General features: G+C 49.3%; 2 protein-coding genes across 2 annotated transcripts in view; one reads left to right on the forward strand and one right to left on the reverse strand.

The window, feature by feature from the left end:
- LOC137426749 (CB1 cannabinoid receptor-interacting protein 1) overlaps positions 1–24,157 on the reverse strand; it is a 295,939-nt gene that overhangs the window by 64,957 nt on the left and 206,825 nt on the right. The gene's annotated exons all lie outside the window — the stretch shown is intronic.
- Positions 4,828–24,157, forward strand: part of LOC144891981 (mitogen-activated protein kinase-binding protein 1-like) — a 121,933-nt gene continuing 102,603 nt past the window's right edge. The window contains exons 1-3 of the mRNA XM_078777107.1: positions 4,828–5,229; positions 9,125–9,216; positions 22,865–22,927. Of these exons, the coding sequence (XP_078633233.1) occupies positions 5,128–5,229; positions 9,125–9,216; positions 22,865–22,927 (257 nt within the window). The 5' untranslated portion in view covers positions 4,828–5,127. The remainder of the gene's footprint in view (positions 5,230–9,124; positions 9,217–22,864; positions 22,928–24,157) is intronic.

A 24,157-nucleotide genomic window follows, 5' to 3' on the forward strand; every position in this document is an offset into this window, starting at 1 on the left:
TTCAGGTTTTTCTGCCCCTCCCTGCAGCTATTCCAAATTCACTAAAGGGATCGCTTTTTCCAAGGCTCTTCCCCCATTCCCCCATGTCCGAATCCAGCTCGGGGCCGAAACAACCCCCCAGCTGGGGACTTAATTTCAGAACCTCCTGTGCCAAAATGTGGCTCGTGGTGAGGGTCCTCTGGGTCACTTTAATCTCATCCTGGAGATGCTTAAAGGACAGACTCACCTCGTCTCGCAGACTCTGTTGGACTAGAGCAACCTCTCCCTTGATGGTATTGTCCAAAGTATTCAGCAGCTCCTGTAACATTATAACCATCCTTTCCCCAGTCAATTGTGGCCCCAACAGGCCTCTATCAATTAACACCCGCTCTTGTTCTGCCGACACAGCACACCAATTCTTTCACCTCCTCCACCAAACCACCACCCTGGTGCTTCCAAATTCCCCATTCCTCTACCTGTTGTTACTCCCGCCAGGGAGTAATGCATTCACTCGTGTCCGTGTGTGTGTTCGTGTGTTTGTGAACAAGATATCTGGAAAAGTTTTGAACGGATTTGGATGAAAGTTGGTGGGATGATTGCCCTTGGGATAAGGAAGAATTGATTAGTTTTTGGTGAAGCTCAGGATATTATTCCCGATCCAGGAATTTTTTGAAGGATTTGTTTTACCATTGGAAGATAGAGCTCTTTTTTTTTTTTTTACATTATCTTCTATATATTCTATATTTAACATTGTGATATGAAAATAGTTTTCCTATTTGTTGTAAATGTAGTTTAAACTCATGGTTATGCGTTAGAGCGGTGTATTTTTTTTAGCAGCGTCGTCTTCAATGTTCATTTTTTTTTCTAATAAAGACATATTCTGTCATTTTAAAACCACCAAAGTGTGTATTAGGTTTCCCCGTTTCATAAAATGTATCGTTTGATACGTATAATGCTTTAAAACTGTTTTTTTTTCCCCATACCCCAGAAGCGATATTTTAGCGGTTGCCGAAGACGATAAGAAGAGGCCATTTCGTTGGGTATAGGTTGTTTATTGTACAGAAATCTCCAGCAACTCTAGCGAACGGAAGTCGTAACGGCTTATATAAAACCAAGAACCCTCTTCGGAGGGCGTGGCTCCAACAGCCGCGCGTGCGTCACGACGACACAACCAAAAGCCCGTGTGCGTGGGTTAGTCCAAACCCATCATAATGGTAACCGTCACATGCGGATAGGTTAACCGCGACAAGTGAATAAGGTAACCGCGACATGTGCATAAGGTAACCACTACATGCGCCCCCCCAGAAGGCACGCCACGGGCGTGTACGTAGTTTGCGGGTGGAACAGAGCCGGGCCGCGGGTGGAACAGAGCCGAGCCGCGGGTGCTGAGCAGCGGTAGCCGTTGTAGTTGCAGCAGTAGGAATTGCGGGAGCAGCGAGCAGTAGGAATTGCGGGAGCGGCGAGCAGCAGTGCGCGCGAAGGTAACGAAGCAGCCGTGCGTGCGCAAGAGATGAGCAGCGGCAGTAGCTGTAGTTGCAGGAGCATCAGCCTCGGGATCCGCCGTAGGAGCAGTAGTAGAAGTGGCGAGCAGCAGTACTCGGCCTGTGTGCGCGGAGGCGACGAAGTAGCAGTACTCGGCCTGTGTGCGCTAAGGCGACGAGCAGCAGTACTCGGCCTGTGTGCGCGGAGGCGACGAGCAGCGGTACTCGGCCTGTGTGCGCGAAGGCGACGAAGTAGCCGTGCCCGGCCTGTGTGCGTGGAGGCGACGAAGTAGCAGTACTCGGCCTGTGTGCGCGAAGGCGACGAAGTAGCCATGCCGCCAACGCCCCATAACGGCGTTTCTTCGGAGGGTCCCGGAGCTGGTTCGCCCCTCTAGTCGTAGAGGAGGAACCGAGCGCGATGCGCGAACCACATGGCCGCTCGCCGTTGCTAAAACTCCGGCAGTTCGAGTTTAGGTCTTGTGGAAGAAATTGCGGTCGCAATCCTGCCGTGTTCATGTGGCCCCCGAATACGTTCGGGGGCAACGGGGTCACCAGTTTAGCGGTTGCCGAAGACGATAAGAAGAGGCCATTTCGTTGGGTACAAAAGGTTGTTTATTGTACAGAAATCTCCAGCAACTCTAGCGAACGGAAGTCGTAACGGCTTATATAAAACAAGCACCCTCTTCGGAGGGCGTGGCTCCAACAGCCGCGCGTGCGTCACGACGACACAACCAAAAGCCCGTGTGCGTGGGTTAGTCCAAACCCATCGTAATGGTAACCGTCACATGCGGATAAGGTAACCGCGACAAGTGAATAAGGTAACCGCGACATGTGCATAAGGTAACCACTACAATATCAACATTTAGCTCAGCGAATGTCATTCGCGGTGTCAGTATTTGATGAACTTATAAAGACTTAGTTCCAGATTTGTCAATGGCTGAGGTATATTAACAAACGAATAAAACAGATTTGGCAAAATTCGAACTTTTTAAAAAAAAGATCGCATATTCACCCAGGGTTGTGAGAGGCTGAAGAAGAAGAAACCTCGCATGGGCTTCCCAGACCAAATAAATAATTCTGGTTCTGGCTCTGCGATTTTCAGGTTTATTACTCCCGCCAGGGAGTAACGCATTCGATCGTGTCCGTCCGTGTGTTTGTGTGTGTGTTAGTATGTTCGTGCGTTCGTGTGTTTGTGAACAAGATATCTGGAAAAGTTCTGAACGGATTTGGATGAAAGTTGGTGGGATGATTACCCTTAGGATAAGGAAGAATTGATTAGTTTTTGGTGAAGCTCAGGATATTATTCCGGATCCAGGAATTATTTTTTGAAAAATTTTTGGGAAAGATTTTTTCTGTTTTACTGCATTAAAGCTTTTATTCTTATTCTTAAATGATGTTTTTCTACTCTAATTCCGAGATATATCAAAATTAATTCTGACAGTAAGGGCCTACTTTCTTTTTCATTTATTGTTTTGGGGAGATATTAGAGGGGATGTTAAACAAAACGTATTATTCCAACTAAACCCACGGCGGGAGTATGCGCTCTAATGAGTGGCGTACTTGTTGCATTCTGTCATATCGATAGGTGCGATATCTCTCCAGATCCTTATCCACTTTGTCAATTCTTTAATTTTATTGACCCAATTTTGTCGTCCAATTTTTCCCCCATGCAAACAGCCTGGGTTTTATCCTCTTCTATTTTCAATGCCATTTCTTCCCGCTTTAATTCAAATTTCGAAGTCAATTCTTTCTCCATTTCCCCAAATTGAATCTCCAATTTCGTCTCAAATTTTCCCAGTCTGTCCTTCATTTGACATTCCATTCTTCCCTCTATTTTATCAATAAATACCCCCCAGTTCTTGTGTCATTCCCTCTTTAATTTCGTTCATTACCTTTGCCACCAAAGGTGGATGGAGGTTATGTTTTCACCCGTCTGTCTGTTTGTCCGTTTGTCTGTCTGTCAGTTTGTGAACAAAATATCTCAAAAAGTTGTGGGCAGATTCGGACGAAATTTAGCAGAGATGTAGCGTATGTGACAAGGACTAAATGATTCGATTTTGGTGAAGATCTGGATTCGGATCCGGCTACTATAATTTTTAAGTGATTCTTCACCATTGAGTGATCGGGCCAAAAACGATACATAGCAGGACATCTCAAAAAAGTTATGGACGGATTTGGACGAAACCTGTTGGACAGGTTGTGTGTGTGACAAGGAAGAATCGATTCAATTTTGGTGAAGATCCGGATCCGGCTAGTATAAATTTTAAAGTGAATCTTCACCATTGAGTGATATGGCCAACCAGGTGGAGGTATTCTCTCTACTGAGCGCTGTTCTAGTTTGATTTGTAATATTTTAAATTTTCCCCTCAATTTTCCCCTCCAACCGATCACTCATTCCCTTCATATTACCTACCCTCCATTCTATTAATTTTGTTTTCCAATCATACATTCATTTCCCTTATTTCATTCCTTTGTTCATCCATTCCCCCTTTTATTTCCCTCATTTCATCCGTTTTGGCATTATTTTGTTCACTCATTCCCATCATTTATCCCTTCAATCCATTAATCTGGTCATTCATTTGTTCACCCATTCCTTCAATTTTAATCAATATTTGAAACAAGACCTGGTTGGACATCGCACCATCGCACCTGAGGAAATGATGGAAGTCGTAGTGGAAGTAATACTAATACTACTAGTATAGTAGTGGTGGTAGTTGCGCAGTGGTATGGTGATGAAGTGGAAGAGGTTGTCATAAAACGCTTGATGTTACGCAGGCAATTTAACGAAATATCCGCGTTTAATAAATCGCACGATCGCTCCAATTAATGATTTGTAGGATTTTATTAATTTATAAAACGCAGTAAAAGCCCCGAGCGGATTACGATTCGTCACAAGTCATTTAAGCCTAAGGAAGTCATCGCTGTGACACATTTTCGTGGTCCATGGCAACTGCGCCGTCATTGCGCGACCAACGACGAGGCCTCCTGACAGGTAACCGCTCTCATTCCTCTCAGTCACATTGTTCGAAAGATGCAAGTCACAACAAAGGGACAAACAGGTGGAGAAGGAAAGGAAGTGTTTCCGCCCATCTTTTGCAACCGTCACACATCGAGGAAATACTGTACACTGCGCGTGAAACGTCACGCCCCACCACACCGATTGGCCGCCGTTGCTGTGACGTATGCGAGCGATCTGATTGGTCCGATGCAGCAACGTCAAATTCAAAGTAGGTGACGTCACGTGAAGGCGTGTCAGGTCGTCAATGGAGCGTTGCCATTGGCCTGGTTACCGTGAAGGGGGCGGAGTCTTTGCGTGCTCGGCGATGGCTTAATGCCCTGGGGGCTGGCCGCTGGGGGTCTCATCAAGCTGACATCGGCACTGGACGTCGTTTGTTGGGCGGGCGCATCTCTGGATTCGAGCGCTCCGGGCCGCCACACACCCACACGGTTGTGCGTGTTTTCTCTGTTTTGACCTTTAGCCGCGTTAATCTACCGCGCGTTGCTTTTAAAGATCCGTCGCATGCAGATATTCCCGACATGTTGAGGCGGAGGGAGATGATTTTGGGTTATTCTGATACTTCCCCGCTGCACCTGGACTCAGAGCGATTCGTGAGTAGTGTGTGCTCCACATAGAAATCAGGAGGGGGGGGGTGGGGGGGACTGTGGTATGGCTGCCGAAGGAACCGCGATTACCACCAAGATCCGCAGGCTGCTGCAATCTCCGTCGCTGTCATTAAAGAAGAGCAAACCAATCCCGCTTACGGAGAGGGTGAGTAAATGCACCTGCACAGGTACAATTCATATACATCGTCACGAGGTGTGATATCATTATCACTGTGGGAACGAGTCAGATGATTTCCCGGCGGACCAGCCTCGTGCTCGTAGTATTACGATAACAACGGAGGATGTCTCTCCCCATCTCGGTTCATTCACCTCCTCAGTCTCTTCACTACCCCCACCCGCCCGATGCCAACCTCAGTTTATCTCTTCCCCCCCCCCCCCCCCCAACCCCCCATCCTAGCCTCGGTTGATCTCAGCTCTCCATCCCAATCTCGGTTGAACTCTCCTCTCCTATCAACACCGGATGATTTTCTCCCCCCTCCCTGCCCCGGATCATTTCCTTCCTCCTCCCTGCCCCGGATCATTTCCTTCCTCCTCCCTGCCCCGGATCATTTCCTTCCTCCTCCCTGCCCCGGATCATTTTCTCCCCCCTCCCTGCCCCGGATCATTTCCTTCCTTCTCCCTGCCCCGGATCATTTCCTTCCTCCTCCCTGCCCTGGATCATTTCCTTCCTCCTCCCTGCCCCAGATCCCCAGATCATTTCCTTCCTCCTCCCTGCCCCAGATCATCGGATCATTTCCTTCCCCTCCCTGCCCCAGATCATTTCCTTCCTCCTCCCTGCCCCGGATCATTTCCTTCCTCCTCCCTGCCCCGGATCATTTCCTTCCTCCTCCCTGCCCCGGATCATTTCCTTCCTCCTCCCTGCCCCGGATCATTTCCTTCCCTCTCCCTGCCCCGGATCATTTCCTTCCTCCTCCTTGCCCCAGAAAATTTCCTTCCTCCTCCCTGCCCCGGATCATTTCCTTCCTCCTCCCTGCCCCGGATCATTTCCTTCCTCCTCCCTGCCCCGGATCATTTCCTTCCTCCTCCCTGCCCCGGATCATTTCCTTCCCCCTCCCTGCCCCGGATCATTTCCTTCCCCCTCCCTGCCCCGGATCATTTCCTTCCCCCTCCCTGCCCCGGATCATCAGATAATTTTCTTCCTCCTCCCTGCCCCGGATCATTTCCTTCCCCCTCCCTGCCCCGGATAATTTCCTTCCCCCTCCCTGCCCTGGATCATTTCCTTCTCCTCCCTGCCCCGGATCATTTCCTTCCCCTCCCTGCCCCGGATCATTTCCTTCCTCCTCCCTGCCCCAGATCCCCAGATCATTTCCTTCCTCCTCCCTGCCCCAGATCATCGGATCATTTCCTTCCCCTCCCTGCCCCAGATCATTTCCTTCCCCCTCCCTGTCCCCGGATCCCCGGTTCATTTCCTTCGTCCTCCCTGCCCCGGATCATTTCCTTCCCCTCCCTGCCCAAGGATCATTTCCTTCCCCTCCCTGCCCCAGATAATTTCCTTCCCCTCCCTGCCCCAGATCATTTCCTTCCCCTCCCTGACCCGGATCATTTCCTTCCCCCTCCCTACCCCGGATCATTTCCTTCCCCCTCCCCACCCCAGATCATTTCCCCCTCCCCGCCTCGGATAATTTCCCTCTCCCCTCCTCCCCGCCTCGGGTAATTTCCCCCTCCCCGCCTCGGGTAATTTCCCCCTCCCCGCCTCGGATCATTTCCTCCTCCCCGCCTCAAATCATTTCACCTTCCCCACCTCGGATAATTTTCCCCTCCCACCCTCGGATTATTTCCCACTCTCCGCCTTGAATAATTTCTCCCTCCACTCTCGGACCATTTCCCCCATTTCCGCCTCAGATCATTCCACCCCCACCCACATCTCGGGATCATCCCCTCCCCATCCCTGCCTCGGATAATTTTCCCCTCCCACCCTCGGATTATTTCCCAATCTCCGCCTTGAATCATTTCTCCCTCCCACTCTCGGACCATTTCCCCCATTTCCGCCTCAGATCATTCCACCCCCACCCACATCTCGGGATCATCCCCTCCCTATCCCCACCTCGGATGATTTCCTCTTTAAAATCTTTTAAAAACCAATGGTAAAAAAACATCCAGAACTGGAGGCAGAGTGGTGTGCATGTGCACATGGCGTTAAATGCAGGGTTGCCTTTATTGGGTCGGAAGGGCCTGTTTTGGTTTTATATTGTTACTGATGAGGCCTGGATAACTCTGAAGGCCGACCCATCTAAAAAAGACCACAGACGCCATACAACACTCGTCTTTGGTCAGATCTTCAAGCTCAATTTCAGTTTACTGTCCCGGTAAGATGATTGAAGTAGATGGGAAACTATGCTGGTGGTCACACAACGGATGTCAGTTGGCCAATGATCCAATGCTATGCGCCGTACTTTATCGTCTATCAAAGACCAATTAACCGCTTGGGCTAATTACACCCAGGAGCGCTATCTCAGATCAAACCCAGCAGGATAAGTCGAGACACAATACTAAATCTTTCATGCGTTTATTACAGGCAAGCAGTAATTGGCGGGAGAAATGGCAGTTGAGATTCAAACGGGGATTTGGCGGGAAAACGCAAGGATAGGTAATGCAAGCAATTCACGCAATTTACAGGCACGTATACATTTCCCACTCATCCCCTACCCACTAGACCCGCCATTGCACGCCTTAGAACTATCACTTAGCACTTCTAAACAAAAGGTGCTAGACACCTGAAGAAATGAGAGAGTGAAGGAAGAGTGGTATGATCAGTAGTGGTAAGACAGGGAATGAGTTCAGTAAGAGTAATGAGAGAGTAAGAAGTGGTAACGATGAGAAAGAACAGTGCGGAGTCGTTTACGTGCACCGAACACACCTCCACAACTCGGCTGGAATTGTGGCCACCCAATAATTCTTGGTTCAGGCTCGCCTCCCACATGCTCTCTCCCGGGCTTCTCCCTCCGTGCCGTTTGCGCCCCGGTTGTCTGGGGCGCTCGATGATCTTGGGCTGATGCGATGGACCGCGCAGCTTGAGAGGGAATCTCGGCCGGTGATGAGGTGAGGCGGACAGCCCCCACCGGTCAATGCCCAAGGCTTCAATCGGGCAGGGCAGCAACGCCTCTTGTCATCCCCCATCTCTACCCACGATCTTTTCTATCACCATTAACCCTACCTAACCTAACCCGACCCTATTACTCGCAGATTACAGTGTTTTATCTCTTCCTCTCTCTCTTTGCCCTTTTCATGTTTGTTCATTCCTTTGCTGATGTCCATTTGATGCACCACACTCAGTTCGTTGATGTTATTTTTCGCCCTGCGTTGCTTCCTTTTCCCACGAGCTTCGAGCTTCTGTTAGAAAGGAAAGTCTTTTCCATTGCAATTTATGGTGAAAGCGAAATTCATAATCGTGTTTCAATATGTTGCACGCTGAAGTTATCAAAACAATATGCACATTCGGCGTATCATGTTGAAAAGTTCTGAGTCGACCTTTCCTCTGCCAAGATGCAATTCTATAATTAAGTGTTGTCAGGATGTAAACTGTTGCAGCACTGAGTTGTGCATTTTTTGAGGGCTTTGTTTTTCTTGCAGAAATTGCCCCCCCTCCCGCACCTTTTCTGAAACTTTGCCAATGATTATTTAATTGTTACATGTACCACGTGGAGTGTGGGGAAGGGAAAGAGGTTGGGAGAAGAGCAAAAGAAGGAAGAGCGTCACGGGGCAATGGTATTCTGAATATAACCCATATTTAAAACCATTGCCAGGAAATGCGTTTAGTTGATAAAGTTGTCTTTGCCTGAGAATAATTAACTTGCGTAGCGGAAAGGTCAATGTAATGTTTGATCACCCCATCTCTTTGCACATTTCCCAGCTCTCCTGCTGATCCAGGTGGAGGTTTTCTTGTCAACGCAAACCTATTTGACCATAAAAGACAAAGTACTGGCTTCTGACATGTAATGCTAAAAAAAAACAGATCCAAAGTGCTGTATGAAATGAGTTTGGTCAATGAATACCAGGACAGAATGAAAAGGTTCTGAAGTTCAACTTTATTTCTTGCTCAGGTCACTCTGGAGAAGGTCCTCGGGCTCACAGTATCATCGAGCAGTGCATTGGCGTGTGAGCCAAAATCTGCACTGGTTGCGTACCCAGCTGGGTAAGTTCCGTGAAAAGCATTATGCTTGTTGTTTTTTTTTGTTTGTTTTTTTTAAACTATTTTTGTTTGGATTGGAGTAGTTCCCTCCGCCACCGAAGGTGGACAGAGATTATGTTTTCACCCCTGACTGCTTGTCTGTTTGTCTGTCTATGAACAGGATATCTCAAAGAGGGATTTGGATGAAATTTGGTGGGTTTTTTAAAATTTATTTTTGTTATACTAGGTCAAGGCTCGTGTAAGAGCTAACACACAGAACATATAATAAAGTGAGTGGGAGACAAGAGGGGAGACAGAGGGAAGCACAACAACTGTAGAGAACAGGAATATCGGGAGATCTGTGGAAGGGAGAGGGCTGTGGTGGGGTACATGGGATAACTATGATGGACACTACAAAGTCTTTCAGGAAAGAAAACGGAATTTGAAGGAGGTAGGTTTGGGGAGGATTAACGAGGGGAGAAAATATCAAGGTTTTGCATGGGGGGGGGGGGGGGGGGGGGGAAATAATGAGATGGTGGTGAACAGCTGTTTTGAAGACCTGGAGGGAAGAGTGGGATTTTGTTCCAGAGGCGGGGGAAAAAAGAGGAATGTAAGAGTGAAGGTGAGCAGAAAGTCTTGATTTTGGCAGTTTCACCAGAAGAGGTTTGGAGGCCAGCTTGGAAATGTGGTTTTCCCAGGAAAAATCATGTTTTCCAAACGGAAAGAAAGTGTTTTCCAGACGGTCTTCATGGAGAGACATAGTGAAAGTTTGAGATTTGCCAGGATTGAGAGACATGTTCCACTTGTTTGACCAGCTTGTGATTTTATCCAGGTCTGCAGAGGGCGATGAAGCTGCTGCCTGCCGATCTGAGAGATGAGATATGGAGCGGGAGAGAGTGGAGTCATTAGGAAAAAAAAACAGAGGATTTTCCAGAGAGTCGGAGAGATCATTGATGAAGATTAGAAAAAGGAACTCCAGCCTGGACTAGAAGGGGAGATGAGAGAATTCCATTCGGAGCCACACGTTGATTATGACCGGAAAGGAAGTCCGCAAGCCATGCGTGGAGATTTCCATGGATACCAGAAGAGGAGAGTTTGGTGAGCAGGACGGGGTGCCAGACCATATGTCAGGCACGAGATATGTCAAGAGAGACAGCTGATTTCCTGTTTGGCATTGAGGACCTCCATCCATCGTTGAAACAACAGAAGCAGCATGTCCAGAGTAGAGTGACCTGGTCTGAATCCAAATTGATGATCCGAGATCAAGCCATTGGAGAAGAGGGAGGATTTAATGTCAGAAGCGATGATGGATTCCATGACTATGCTGATGATTGGTGAAGATCTGGATCCGATAATTTTTTATAGTGATTCTTCACCATTGGCAGAGATGGGTGTAAAATGATATATAGCATGATATTTCAAGTTGTGAACGAGTTATGACAAAACTTGGTGGATGCGTTGGGTAGCCAGATGACAAGAACAAGCCGATTCGATTTTGGTTCAGGTCAGCAGATCTGGCCTACCAGTGGGATACAAAACGTAAACCGTTCAGCCTCGCGGAGGTATGCTCTTTACCGAGTTCCGTTCTAGTTTGCTATGTGCTCATCTTAAAAATAAATACTAGTTCCCTTCCAAGGAATTTCAATGCAGGAGGAGGCCTTATGCCCATCAAGGCCTGCATTATGACTGCCAACCAATGGTTGTCTGTCATTGCTCTATCCCTTTTCAAATGCTTCGTTTTTAAACACACCACATTAATCACACCATTTTTAAAGTCTTTGGTAATGTTCAACCGGGGTTCAAAGCACTGACCTTACAGATTCAGAGTGGACACTCTAACTATTAAGCCAAGTTCCCTTACAAGGAACGTCAACGAAGGATGAGGCAATTAGGCCCATCAAAGCCATGATTGTCATGGTTGTTTGTCCAGACAAGTACTCTTTAAATGACGAGCAGCACATACCATTTTTAATGACGTTAAATCTTAGCCCGGGTTGTAATAACACAAGTTACTATGCAAGGAATTTCAATGCAGGATTCAGCCCATTATGCCTGCGCAATGGTTGCCAACCTATGGTTGTTTGTCCGTGTTCTTTCTCGGTTAAATTCTGAGCGTAAAGCAAAAAAGCCATATGTACAATTTTACGTCTTTGGTATGACCCTGCCAGGGTTCAAACCTTCAACCTCCCAGATTCAGTGGAGACACTCCAACCATGACACTCCAGTATTGTTGTTTATTTTATTTATTTATTTATTTTAGAATATAGTATGCATTTGGTTGTTGGCTAGCAAAAGGCAACTTATTATTATTATTATTTTTTTTGTATACAAGATCGAGGCTCGTGAAAGAGCGAACATTAATCACACAGAAAGACAAACCGACACATAAAACATATAACATCGGGAGCGGTAGACAAGTTGGGGAGAGAGGGGGAAAGACACAAACACAACATTTGAGAGCAGGGACCGAGAGTCATGGAGACATTGAGAGATCTGTGGGAGGGAGAGGGCTTTGGGGGGGGGAGGCATGGGAAGAGGGGGGGTGGGAGAGGGATAAAACTTGGCTTATTACACCTCTCACCTTTTCATCACAATACCTGTCCATAATCTCCGTTGAACAAGATAGTATTAAGGTAGATACAGGGACTGGCCAAAGTGTGTCTGATGGATGCGACCACTCAATCTTGCCATTGTGGATGTGTTGCGGTGAACACTCGTGAATTCTCTTTCTCAGTCAGTAGATTCCCTCGTATTCTGTTTCCGCATTAAGAAAAGAGGAATAAATACGGTTCATTCAAGATTAACTATTTTCTCCCATATTCCATTAAAGTTTGAATGTAAAATTTATTGTTTAATTTGGTGATGTCATTATTCACTAATTGTGTTTTCATAATTTCAGTTTTGAGTGTCGCAGCAACAAAGTTGGTTTTTATTTTTATTCTTTTTCAATTATATTTAAATAGCAGGGGCTACCGGTGCTGCCCGACTGGGTGAGCTTTTCCCTGCGGTGTTTTCGGGACGTGTTGGACATTGGAAAGCTTTGGAGTTATTAGCCTCATGGTGGTTACCTTTTGCCTACTTGCCAGCAGAAGCACTGCCTAACCCCACATGCCAATACACACATGGGATACGCATGGGATACACACATGCCAATACACACATTCCCGTGCCCTTTGGCCTCATCAGACTTCAAGGCCAACGTATGGTAGCTTGAAACTTTGTCCAGATTCTGAAGTACGTACACCCCAAATTTAGGGCCTCTCTCCAGGTGCTACAGTTCGGCCGTGAAATAATAGCGTACAAACAAACACACAAACACTTGAAAGTATTTCCATAAATTAGAGGCTTTTACTCTTTACAAAGCACTGGAGCATATCATGACGAGTCAAGAAACCTTTCTAGGCGAGAACCAATCCTGGACGGGTCACCACTGCAAAGCAGGATACTCGATTGAAGATAGCAGGAATTATTAATTTGTTCAGGGTGCCGGTGCCAACTTGCCTAATCGTCACAGAATATACTAGGTAACTAGGGGATCTTTAACATCCTCAAGACCCTCTCTGCTGGCAGACGTGTCCTACGGCTTAGCACCAACCCAAGGGACGGTGCATACATCGATGCCTCACCTTCCCTGCCAGACACCTGGGTGTCAGTTTATAGCTGTAATGAGATTCAAACCCAGGCTAGATGGCTCAGAGACCGATGTGCACACCTCTAGGCTCTCCCACCAGCCCTGCTTGTTTTCAAGTCGCTTCTCGTTCCCTCGACTAACATCTCTTGCTTATTGGTCAAGCCGATATAATAATTTGCTGATAATTATTTACCACAATTGAATAAACACTGTTATTATATGGAATATTCACAACAATAAAATGGTTATCTTGAGCAGTACATTTTCACTTTTCCTCGATGTCTAAAAAGCCAATAAAGTATTTTTATTAATTTATTTATGCATTTATTTATTTATTACAATGTTTTGTACAGCTTGCTTTGTTTAAATACTTCTCAGATGGAACGTTCTCATGGTAGTGTGACGAAAGAAAAAAAAATTAGGAATTTCGAAACACTTCCTTCTTTGTGTGTATTGTCATTTTTTTATGCCAAAATTATTTTGACCACGTAGCTTGTTATCCATCGTCATATGACACTTTTTGAACAGCTTGTTGTCACTTTGTATTGCATAAGAAAGCCGCCTTTTAAGAATTATCATTGTTATCATGATTATTATTTGTGAAATTTTCAAAGCAGTGTTGTTTGTCGATATTAACTTTCTCTGCTCTGAATAATAATAATAATAAATTAACAATTGGAAGCCTGTACTTTGTAGTTTGTTCAGGGTTTTTCATGTTTTTTTTGTCTAATGTTTTTAGCCTTGTTTGTCCGTTTGGCTGTCTGTCTGCCTGTCTGTCTGTGAACGGGGTATCTCAAAAAGTTTGGGACAGATTTGGAGGGAACTTGGTGGACAGGTTGGGTGCGTGACAAAGACGGATTGATTCAATTTTGATGAATATCTGGCCATGGATCTCGATCTGGATCCAAGAATGTTTTAATTCCTTAAGTGATTCTTTACCAAAATGGGGCCAAAAACGCCAAAGATATTGATATTTCAAAAAGTTGTGGACGACTTCGGACCAAACTAGGTGGATGAGTTGGTTTGGTGATAAGAACAAGCCGATTCGATTTTAGTTCAGGTTCGGATCCAGATCCGGCCTATCAGTGGGATGAATGAATGAATGAATGATCGTTTTGAGGCCATTTTTCCCCGCTATAGCGGGGGTTGGCCTTGCGGGCCCCATGACAATCATGGTTCCCTGTTTGAGGCAATGTTTTTATGGCCGGATGCCCTTCCTGACGCCAACCCTTGGTCCCCTCTTACGATGCGCAGGGATACGGTGTACCTATTCTAAACCGGGGTACACACCGGGATCATTCATCCCAGCAAGCTGGTACTCAATTTGCCGATCTCGGAAGGATGACAGGCTGAGTCAACCCCCCTGGCGTTAATTCAGCGATCGACCGGGATTCGACCCCAGGATCCTAGGATCCCAAGCCGGCACCCTAACCACTAAGCCAAACAAACCGTAAACTGTTCAGCCGTATGGAGGTATGCACTCCACCGAGTGCTGTTCTAGTTGGCCAATGTTTTGAGGCAGAAATATTTTGTACTGTTGCATACTCTTTGCTCAGCATGTTCATCTGTTCCCCTCGAGTGCTCGATTGATGGCGACAGCTGATCAGGTAGTTGTAGTTGTTTTTGTTTCTGGTCTTGGTGCTTGATGATTTGAACAGCAGGTTGGAGGCTCAAAGTATCCTCAGGGTGAGTGTGTGTATAAATGGAACATTGCAGCATCAGCAGCATTCCCATTTACGATGTGGCGTTTTACTCCCCTGAAACCACCTTTCCATGCCTCAAAGTCGAGGTTTAGTGATATTTAAACATTTTCTTGGGAATTATTTTTCAATTAAACATGCCATTCTATCTTTAATGTTATGTATTTTTCCATCAACATTTTAATGCAATGTCTGAGTTAAGGCTGATTTGCACTTTCAAAAATCTGATTATTTAAATATATATATTTTGGACCTTTAATACATGCTAACATTTTGTTATCCTGTGCTGCCAGTATTTTAAAAGCTTTCTGATCTGCCATGAATGTGGATGTGAATAAGCAGCTTCATTGAGAGGCTTATTTGAGCCCGGTGTTGGCTTAGCGGTTAGGGTGCCGGCTTGGGATCCTAGGATCCTGGGTTCGAATCCCGGTGGATCGCTGAATTAACACCAGGGGGGTTGACTCAGCCTGTCATCCTTCCGAGGTCGGCTAATTGAGCACCAGTTCACTGGTAATTCCCTGTGTGTCGCAAGAGGCGACTAACAGTGTTGGCGGCAGGAAGGGCATCCGGCCATAAAACATTGCTTCAAAAAGGGGACCAAGGTGCCCAAAAAGTGCCAACCCCTGCTCTGCGGGGGAAAATGGCCTCTGAAGGCGGTTCTTCTATTGAGAGGCGAGACATTTGAATTGCATCATTAGGAATTCGATGTAAATTAACCACAAACAGCAATATTCTAATTGCATTTTTCCAAACCGACTGAGGTTGTATATAAGTAAATAAATTATGGGTAACCTCAAAGGTGAGAGATGAATGAACAAAGCTTTGAATCTTTCACCACGGTTTATACTGTGATGAATAATGATTCATCTCCACCAGCGTGTTCTGAACCCTCTCAGGACAGAGCTTTAGTGTCTCGATTCACCAGACTCGCACACTAGTTGATTCCCATAAAACCAAAATGGCTTCTCTAACCTTCATCTGCTCATGGGGAAACGTGGAATTTCGTCCGAGCTTAAACCAGCTCTGGTCTGAACCACTACAAAACTTGCCAGTGCAGAGGAGGTAAGAGAGACTGGTGGGATAGCTCAAGATGTAATGTACCGTAACGAGTGTGAAGAGGAGGGAAGGTGGGCAGGGTTTCCGAGACTGCGACAGGTTGCATGTTGTAATTGTTTAATGAATTTCTCAAGTTCCTTCTTGTGCAGTATCACAGAAATAGTCATTAGTGATTAATATTGTTCAATGGAATGTATTTGACATCAGCCATGTTTTTGGGCTTTGTGTAGAAAAATTAAAGGTCCGAGGTGCAGCACGTGAGGCAATAGGCCAAGCCTGGCTCGGATTGCCTGCGATTCTCCACGTCTGCTAAACGGCAGGAAGCATTGCTCACAGCTCGGCTGCTTGGGCACAGCGCGAGTTAACGTTCTTGGCACTCGTCGCCCATTTGTAAATGGGCAGCACCATGAGTAATGAGGAATGACTTAAGTACTGCTTCATCCTATCACGTGCTGACTTCAGCACAAAACATTCCGGATTACATGTCGAGCACTACGAGCACATGTCAAGCATTGCACATGTCAAGCACACAAGTACGAGTGTTTTTCATCATGGAGCTCCATTCCCGAGAACGTATCCGACACTCCACGCACCAAAGCGTTACATTGTTGCTGCATAAGCAAAGGCAGAGACACGGGAGAGTATGGTGTTTGCATGGTACAGTGCGTGTGGTAAAAGGTACAGTCACGTGAAAAATAAGTACACCCCATGTAAAGTTTTGACTTTTTCAACATATTTCAACATACAGCTATTTGATCTTCATTCCAACAATATTGATAGATAAAGGTGATATAATACAACAAATATCATGAAACATTTACATTTTGTAGTCCATTGTGGTGCTGTACACACACGACTCGATTGCCAGAGAGGTAGGCCACAATGCGTGGATACAAACAAGAGTCTTTATTAAGAGCTCGCATATCAGCACTGGGCGGGCTCGACCTTAGAGCCCGCATATATGTCCCAAGGCCACGCCTTGCCCCCGGGCATGGCCGATCGGCTGAAAGGCGGGGCATGCGTTTCAGTTCCCCGCCTGGACGCTCGCGCCACCCACTGGTGCACGGAATTATTTCCCCTTGTGCCCGCCACACGCGCCGCCCCAGAATTCCCGCGCACCTGAAGGGTGAGCTTGCGGGGAAGCCGGATGACCCGGCCAATACGCCCCCTGGCGATGCGTGCAGGGCTGGGGGGTAGCGGGACGACGGGGCTGGGGGGTGCCGGGGGTCTGACCGCCGGGGGGCGGCCTCGACACGGAGGCAGAGCTGCTTGCGGGGGGTGGTCCAGATTGAGGTGGGCCGGCTTGAGGCGGTCCATGGAGATACGATCCGGGGCACCGCCGATGTCCACGGTGAAATGTTTGTCCCCGGTCTCCAGCACGCGGAAAGGCCCGTCGTACGGGGGCCGCAGCGGTGCCCGGTGGGCGTCGTGTCGGATGAAAACGTACTCCGCCGTGCGAAGCTCCGGGGCGACGTTTTAGGGCGGGCAACCGTGGAGCCGTGGAGTCGGGGATAAACTCGCCTGACACCCGCAGCGGCTGTCCGAAGACCAGCTCTGCCGAGGATGCGCGCAAGTCATCCTTGGGTGCCGTCCTGAGGCCCAGCAGGACCCAGGGGAGCCTGTCGGCCCAGCTGCTGTCGTGGAGGCTGGCCCGGAGTGCGGCCTTCATGGAGCGATGAAAGCGCTCGCACAGGCCATTGGCCTGGGGGTGGTAGGCCGTGGTGCGGTGCAGTTTGACGCCGAGCCCTTGCGCCCCCGCGCCCCAGAGCTCCGAGGTAAACTGGGGGCCGCGATCGGACGAGATGTCCGAGGGGGCACTAAACCGGGCAACCCACGTGGCGATGAAAGCGTGTGCGATGTCAGCCTCAGTCGTCGCCGCCAAGGGCACAGCCTCCGGCCACCGGGTGGTGCGGTCCACCATGGTGAGGAGGGGGGCAGAGGTCCCACCAAGTCGACGTGGACGTGGTCGAACCGACGCTCGGGCACCGTAAACGGGGCCAACGGGGCCCGGGTGTGGCGGTGGACCTTTGCGCGCTGGCACGCGAGGCACGTCCTGGCCCAGTCGCGGGCGTCCTTCCTGAGGCCATGCCAGACGAACTTCGCCGCGACGAGCTTCTGGGAGGCCTTCGTGCCCGGGTGTGACAGGCCGTGGATGGCGTCGAAAACCGGGCGCTGCCAGCCAGCGGGCACGATGGGGCGAGGCCGGCCGAGGGAAACGTCGCACAAGAGGGCCGCGCCCGCGACGTCGAACGGCACCTGGGTGACACGGAGGCCCGTGACGGCGGTCCGCAAGGCCTGGACGCCGGGGCGGTGGTCTGGTCCTCCGCCATCCGGGCATAGTCGATCCTGAGGTGGACCGCGTTCGCGACGGACCGGGAAAGGCAATCCACCACCGGGCTGTCTTTACCCGCGACGTGACGGATGTCCGTCGTGTACTCGGACACGGCAGAGAGGTGACGTTTCTGCCGGGCCGACCATGGCTCGGCGACCTTGGCCATCGCGAACACAAGGGGCATGTGATCAACGAAAGCCGTGAACGGGCGGCCCTCGAGCAGATGGCGGAAGTGTCGTACCACCAGGTGGAGCCCGAGCAGCTCGCGGTCGAAGGTGCTGTAGCGGCATTCGTGCGGGCGAAGCTGCCGGCTAAAAAACGCCAGGGGCTGCCAATCACCACGCACCCACTGCTCATGTACCGCGCCCACCGCGTAGTCCGACGCGTCGGTGGTGAGGGCGATCGGTGCATCCGGCGCCGGGTGCGTTAGCATGGTGGCGTTGGCCAGGGCCAGCTTTGCGCCAGCAAACGCCGCGGCCATCGGCTCCGACCAGGCGATGTCACCTTTGCCCGGGCCTCGTGCAGGGGTGGGAGGAGCTGGGCGACGTGGGGCACGAAGCGGTGGTAAAAACTTGCCATGCCCAGGAACTCCTGGAGCCTCTTGATCGTGCGGGGGCGTGGGAAACCCCTGACCGCCTCCACCTTGGCCGGTAAAGGACGGCCCCGTGCCTGGTGATGCGGTGCCCCAAGAGGTCGATGGCGGCGACGCCGAAACGGCACTTTGCGGGGTTCATGAACAGGCCATGCTGGCCCAGGCGTTCAAAAAGCGTGCAGAGGTGGAGCAGGTGCTCCTCCCGGGACGCGCTCGTGACTAGGATGTCGTCCAGGTAGACATAGATGTAAGGTAAGTCGCGCAAGATGCTGTCCATGAGCCGTTGGAACGCCTGGGCCGCATTCTTCAACCCGAAAGGCATCCGCAGGAACTCAGAGGCCGAAAGGGGTGATGACGGCCGTCTTTGGGACATCGTCCGGATGTACGGGTACCTGGTGGTAGCCCCGGATGAGGTCCACCTTGGAGAACACGGTCGTGTTTGCCAACCGGGCGGAAAAGTCCTGGATATGCGGGCCCGGGTAGCGGTCAGGGGTGGTGGCGTCGTTGAGCCGGCGGTAGTCACCGCACGGCTGCCATCCACCGCCGGGCTTCGGCACAATGTGCAGAGGAGAGGCCCAAGCGCTGTTGGAGCGCCGTACGATACCCAGCCGTTCCAGCGTGGCGAACGCCGCTTTCGCCACGGTGAGCTTCGTGGGGTCGAGTCGGCGTGCCCGGGCGTAGACCGGCGGCCCGACCGTGGGGATATGGTGCTCCACCCCGTATCGGACGGCCACCGCTGAGAAGGTGTGCCGCGTGAGGGTCGGGAAACTGGCGAGGAGGCGGGTAAACTCGTCCGCTGCCGGAAGCATGCAGACGAACCTCGCCGGGACGGAACCTTTCAGCAAGCCGCTTGGCAAGGCGCTCAGCGAGCTGCTCAACGAGCCGCTCAGCGAACAAGCGAGCGAGCTGAAGGTTTCGGCCTGGACGAGACGTCTGCGCTTAAAGTCGACCAACAGCCCCATGCGCACATAGGAAGTCCGCGCCGAGCAGGGCCATTGGCACGCTCGCGGTGACGAACGACCATTGAAAGCGCTGCCCTCCGAACCGCAGTGAGAGGCAACGCTTCCCGAATGTGCGGATGGGTGTACCGTTGGCGGCAAGCAAAGCGGGGCCCCTGCCCGCGGCTTGCTTGTCGGACGCGGAGGCAGGGAGGACGCTTACCTGCGCTCCCGTGTCGGAAAGAAAACGGTGCCCGGACAAGGTGTCCGTGATGAACAGGAGGCTGCCGGAATGGCCGACGCTCAGGGCCGCAAGTGAGTGCCGGCCCGGTCGTTTCCCGACCCGTCAAAAGAACACGGCGGGCGGCACGTTTTAGCCTTGCGGCCGAACCTGGCATGGTAGTAGCACCAGGTTTGCCGCGGTGGCGGCCGCGTCGGCCGTGCCGGTGGTGGTGGCGGTCGTGGGCGGGGCGCAGCAGCGGCCACGAGGGAAGCCGGGGGCAGCACCGTCCACCGACCGCGTGTCGCAGGCCGCGAAAATCTTGTCGGCCTCTCGGGCCAGGGCGTGGGGTTCCGTGATTTTGGAACCGGCCAGCGCGAGGCGCACCTGTATCGGTAGCTGGCGGAGGAAAAGTGCGCGGAACAAGAAATCCGGGCGCTGGTCTCCAAGCAGGGACGGCATGAAATCCATCCGGACGGATGGTCGTGTGTCGCCGAGGGCGGGAAGGTCCAGGAGGCGGTCGGCACGTTCGACCTCCATGAGGCCGAACTTGGCGAGGAGGAGACGTTTGAGCGCCTCGTACTTGTGGTCGCCCGGCGGGCGCCGAAGGATGGAAATGACGCGGGCGGCAGTGCCGGGCCTGAGGGCGGCGACCACGTGGTAGTACCGGGTCTCGTCCGCCGTGATGCCCCGGAGTTGGAACTGAGCTTCGGCTTGCACAAACCAAACGTCGGCTTGCGCTTCCCAAAACTCCGGGAGTTTGATTGCGACGGCGTTGGTAGCCATGGCGCGTTCGGGGGTCAGCAACGGCTGAACCAATCGGGGTCACCAGTGTGGTGCTGTGCACACACGACTCGATTGCCAGAGAGGTAGGCCACAACTAGTGGATACAAACAAGAGTCTTTATTAAGAGCTCGCATATCAGCACTGGGCGGGCTCGAGCTTAGAGCCCGCATATATGTCCCGAGGCCACGCCTTGCCCCGGGGCGTGGCCGATCGGCCGAAAGGCGGGGCATGCATTTCAGTTCCCCGCCTGGGCGCTCGCGCCACCCACTGGTGCGCGGAATTATTACCCCTTGTGCCCGCCACACCATTGTATAATTTAAATAAACATAAATGCAAATTTCACATGTGGAAAAAGTAAGTACACCCCTACCTTTATCACTACTTCAAATACCTAAAATTAGAATCAGGTGCAAATGATTAGAACATCGTTAGAGAGGATCTTGGAGGAACCCGTCTTATTTAAACCTCAGACATTTAGTTTGGTTTGCTCTTTGTTGTTGAAGTGTGCGGCGTCACCATGCCTAGATCAAAAGAGCTCTCTGAGGCCTTCAGAAAGCAGGTTATAGATGCCTACGAGTCTGGGAAGGGATTAAAAAATCTCCAAACAATTTGAAATCAATCATTCGACTGTTCGGAAGATCATCTACAAGTGGAGAAGCCAAACAACTGCCAACATGTTCAGGCCAGGCCGCCCCAGCAAGTTCAGCCCGAGAGCAGACCGCAAGATGCTGAAAGAAGTCTCTAAGAACGCCAGAATGTCATCACGGGACCTGTAGCTCTTTCCACTGTTGATGTCAAAGTGCACGAGTCTACCATTAGAAAGAGGCTGCACAAATTTGATCTACATGGGAGGTGTGCCAGGAGGAAACCGTTGCTGTCCAGAAAGAACATCAGGGCAAGACTAAAGTTTGCCAATGAACACCGAGGCAAAGACCAGCACTTCTGGAACAATGTGCTCTGGACAGATGAGTCAAAGGGAGAGCTATTTGGCCACAGTACCAGAAGATATGTTTGGTGAAAACCAAAGACAGCATTTGACCACAAGAACCTGATACCAACTGTAAAGCATGGTGGTGGAAACATTATGGTTTGGGGCAGCTTTGCTGCATCAGGGCCTGGGCAGCTCACCATCATAGAATCCACTATGAATTCTTCATTGTACCAGAGGGTGCTTGAGGATAATGTGAGGCCATCTGTCAGAGAGTTGAAGCTCAACCGAAGTTGGACTTTGCAACATGACAATGACTAAACATACCAGTAAATCCACCAAGTAATGGCTGAAAAGAAAGAAATGGAGGGTTCTGGAATGGCCAAGTCAAAGCCCGGATCTAAATCCCATCGAGATGTTGTGGGGGGATTTGAAACGAGCTGTGCATGCAAGAAACCCCTCAAACATCGCACAGCTGAAAGAATTCTGCATGGAGGAGTGGGCAAAAAATTTCTCCCAGTCGATGTCAGAGACTGGTAGACAGTTATAAGAAACGCCGACTTGAGGTTGTTTCTGCCAAAGGGGGCAATACCACCTATTAGAGCCAAGGGTGTACTTACTTTTTCCACATGCGAAATTTGCATTTATGTTTATTTAAATTATACAATGGACTACAAAATGTAAATGTTTCATGATATTTGTTATATTATATCACCTTTATCTATCAATATTGTTGAAATGAAGATCAAATAGCTGTGTGTTGAAATATGTTGAAAAAGTCAAAACTTTACATGGGGTGAACTTACTGTATGTTTAGAAACATTGTGAAATACCCTGAGAAGAAATGCATTACAAGCGTTGAAATTGGTTCCTCCTTGTGATGTCAACAATTTTCAAGGAATTTCTCTGCCTGAACATCTCAGAATGTTGATTGAATGATTTCGTGATATTTTATTTTACTTTACTTATTTTCGTATTTATTTCCTGGACATCTTTCATGATAATCCCACAAGTTGTGGCCCCTGACCTCTCATATTTCGCAAACTATGGCTCCAGTTAAAGTGGAAGGGGTGGGAGGGAGGTGGTGGGGGCTCCAGTTAAAGTCCATCCTGACATGGCCAGGTAACACGTGCAAAAGAGAGATTTTGACATTCTTAGTTGGGGATTATTTGTTCCAATTTAAAAGAAACACCTCGGTGGTAAATCTAGATGGTGGAATGGAAAGTGTGAGCGAGAAGTTGTAGAAATGGAAGAAACCAGAAAAAAATAAAACATTCCACCATAAAAATATAAAAGTTTCGTTGATGTGCGTGGCATCCCGTTCCGAAACGATCGTTCTCTTCATTCGCACCAGTGAACTTTTGGACGAGCCTTAAGTTTACTTTCTAAACAATACGCATCAATGATTATTTGCACGAGATTGTTGTGCTGTTGTATTCTTGATGCCAGTTTTATACGACGTTGTTTGTATTATCTTTCTCTCTTGCAGGTGTGTGGTTGTTCTACTGAATCCCAAGAAACGCAAGCAAACGCACATACTCAATGCTTCGAGGTAAGGGTCGCATTGGTCATTGATCTGGGTGTGCATGGCAAGGTGATCTCTTTTTATGGCGGGTAGTGCGATGCCAACGTTGTCTTGTCCATTACAACTGTAAGAAAGGAATGAAGCGGAACGCTTTGACATATTTCTCTCTCAGCTGTAGGTGTAAAATTGTTTTGCAAATTATGACTTCCTTGGCTTGTTCATGTTGCTGTAATGTACAACATTTGCTTCATTTATTGTCCCCCGTCGCACCGTGGAGCGAAAGGGGGACTATGGTTTTCCCCTCCGTCCGTGTGTCCGTGCGTGCGGGCATGCGTGCGTGCGTAAGCGAATGACCGCATTCGAATTTGGTGTGTGGGTGCAACCCACGTCAAAATCCAAGATGGCCGCCGCCATGTATGTCTGATGCCATGTATGTCTGAACCTTGTGAGATGAATATCTTGAAAAATAAGCGAAGTACCAACTTCTAATTTGGTGTGTGGGTGTATCTCGACATAAGGAAGAACGGTATTGAAAATTGGGTCACCACATCAAAATCCAAGATGGCCACCACCATGTACGTCTGAACCTTTTGAGCGGAATATCTTGAAAAACAAGCGAAGTACCAACTTCTAATCTGGTGTGTGGGTGTAACTAGGCATAAGGAAGAACGCTATTGAAAATTGGGTCGCCACGTCAAAATCCAAGATGGCCGCCTTGCGTCTTCCACTTTGTCAACTCGCATCACTTCACCGACGGGGGACCTAGGCGTAACGCTTGTTACTTTAGTCAGGTTCACTATGTTTTTTCGTTCAAAATCATGGTAGATTAGCAAACCTATACATTTTTGGAAACGTTATTACATGGAAAATCAGAAAATCAATGTTTACATTTGCCAATTCCGACCAATTCGATTCGACCAATTCGACCAATTCGACCAATCGACCAATTCCATTCGACCAATTCGACCATTCGACCAATCGCTTCGATCGACCATTCGACAATTCGATCGATTCGATTCGATTCGATTCATCGAATTCGATTCGATCGACCATTCGACCAATTCGATTTGCCAATCAATTTGACCGACCTTTGCTTGTGTGGAACGGACTGTGAAAACGATGCGGACTATATTGTCGGATACGACACACAGGACAGTGATGACGAACTCTAAATGGCATATTCTGTAATCGTGTATGTTTGATGCCATTGACTGCCTGTGTATATTTTGTCATTGACTGCCTGTGTAGATGTGGTTA

This window comes from Myxine glutinosa, chromosome 5 (assembly GCF_964187855.1).
Source record: "Myxine glutinosa chromosome 5, kmMyxGlut1.1, whole genome shotgun sequence".
Lineage (NCBI taxonomy): Eukaryota > Metazoa > Chordata > Myxini > Myxiniformes > Myxinidae > Myxine > Myxine glutinosa.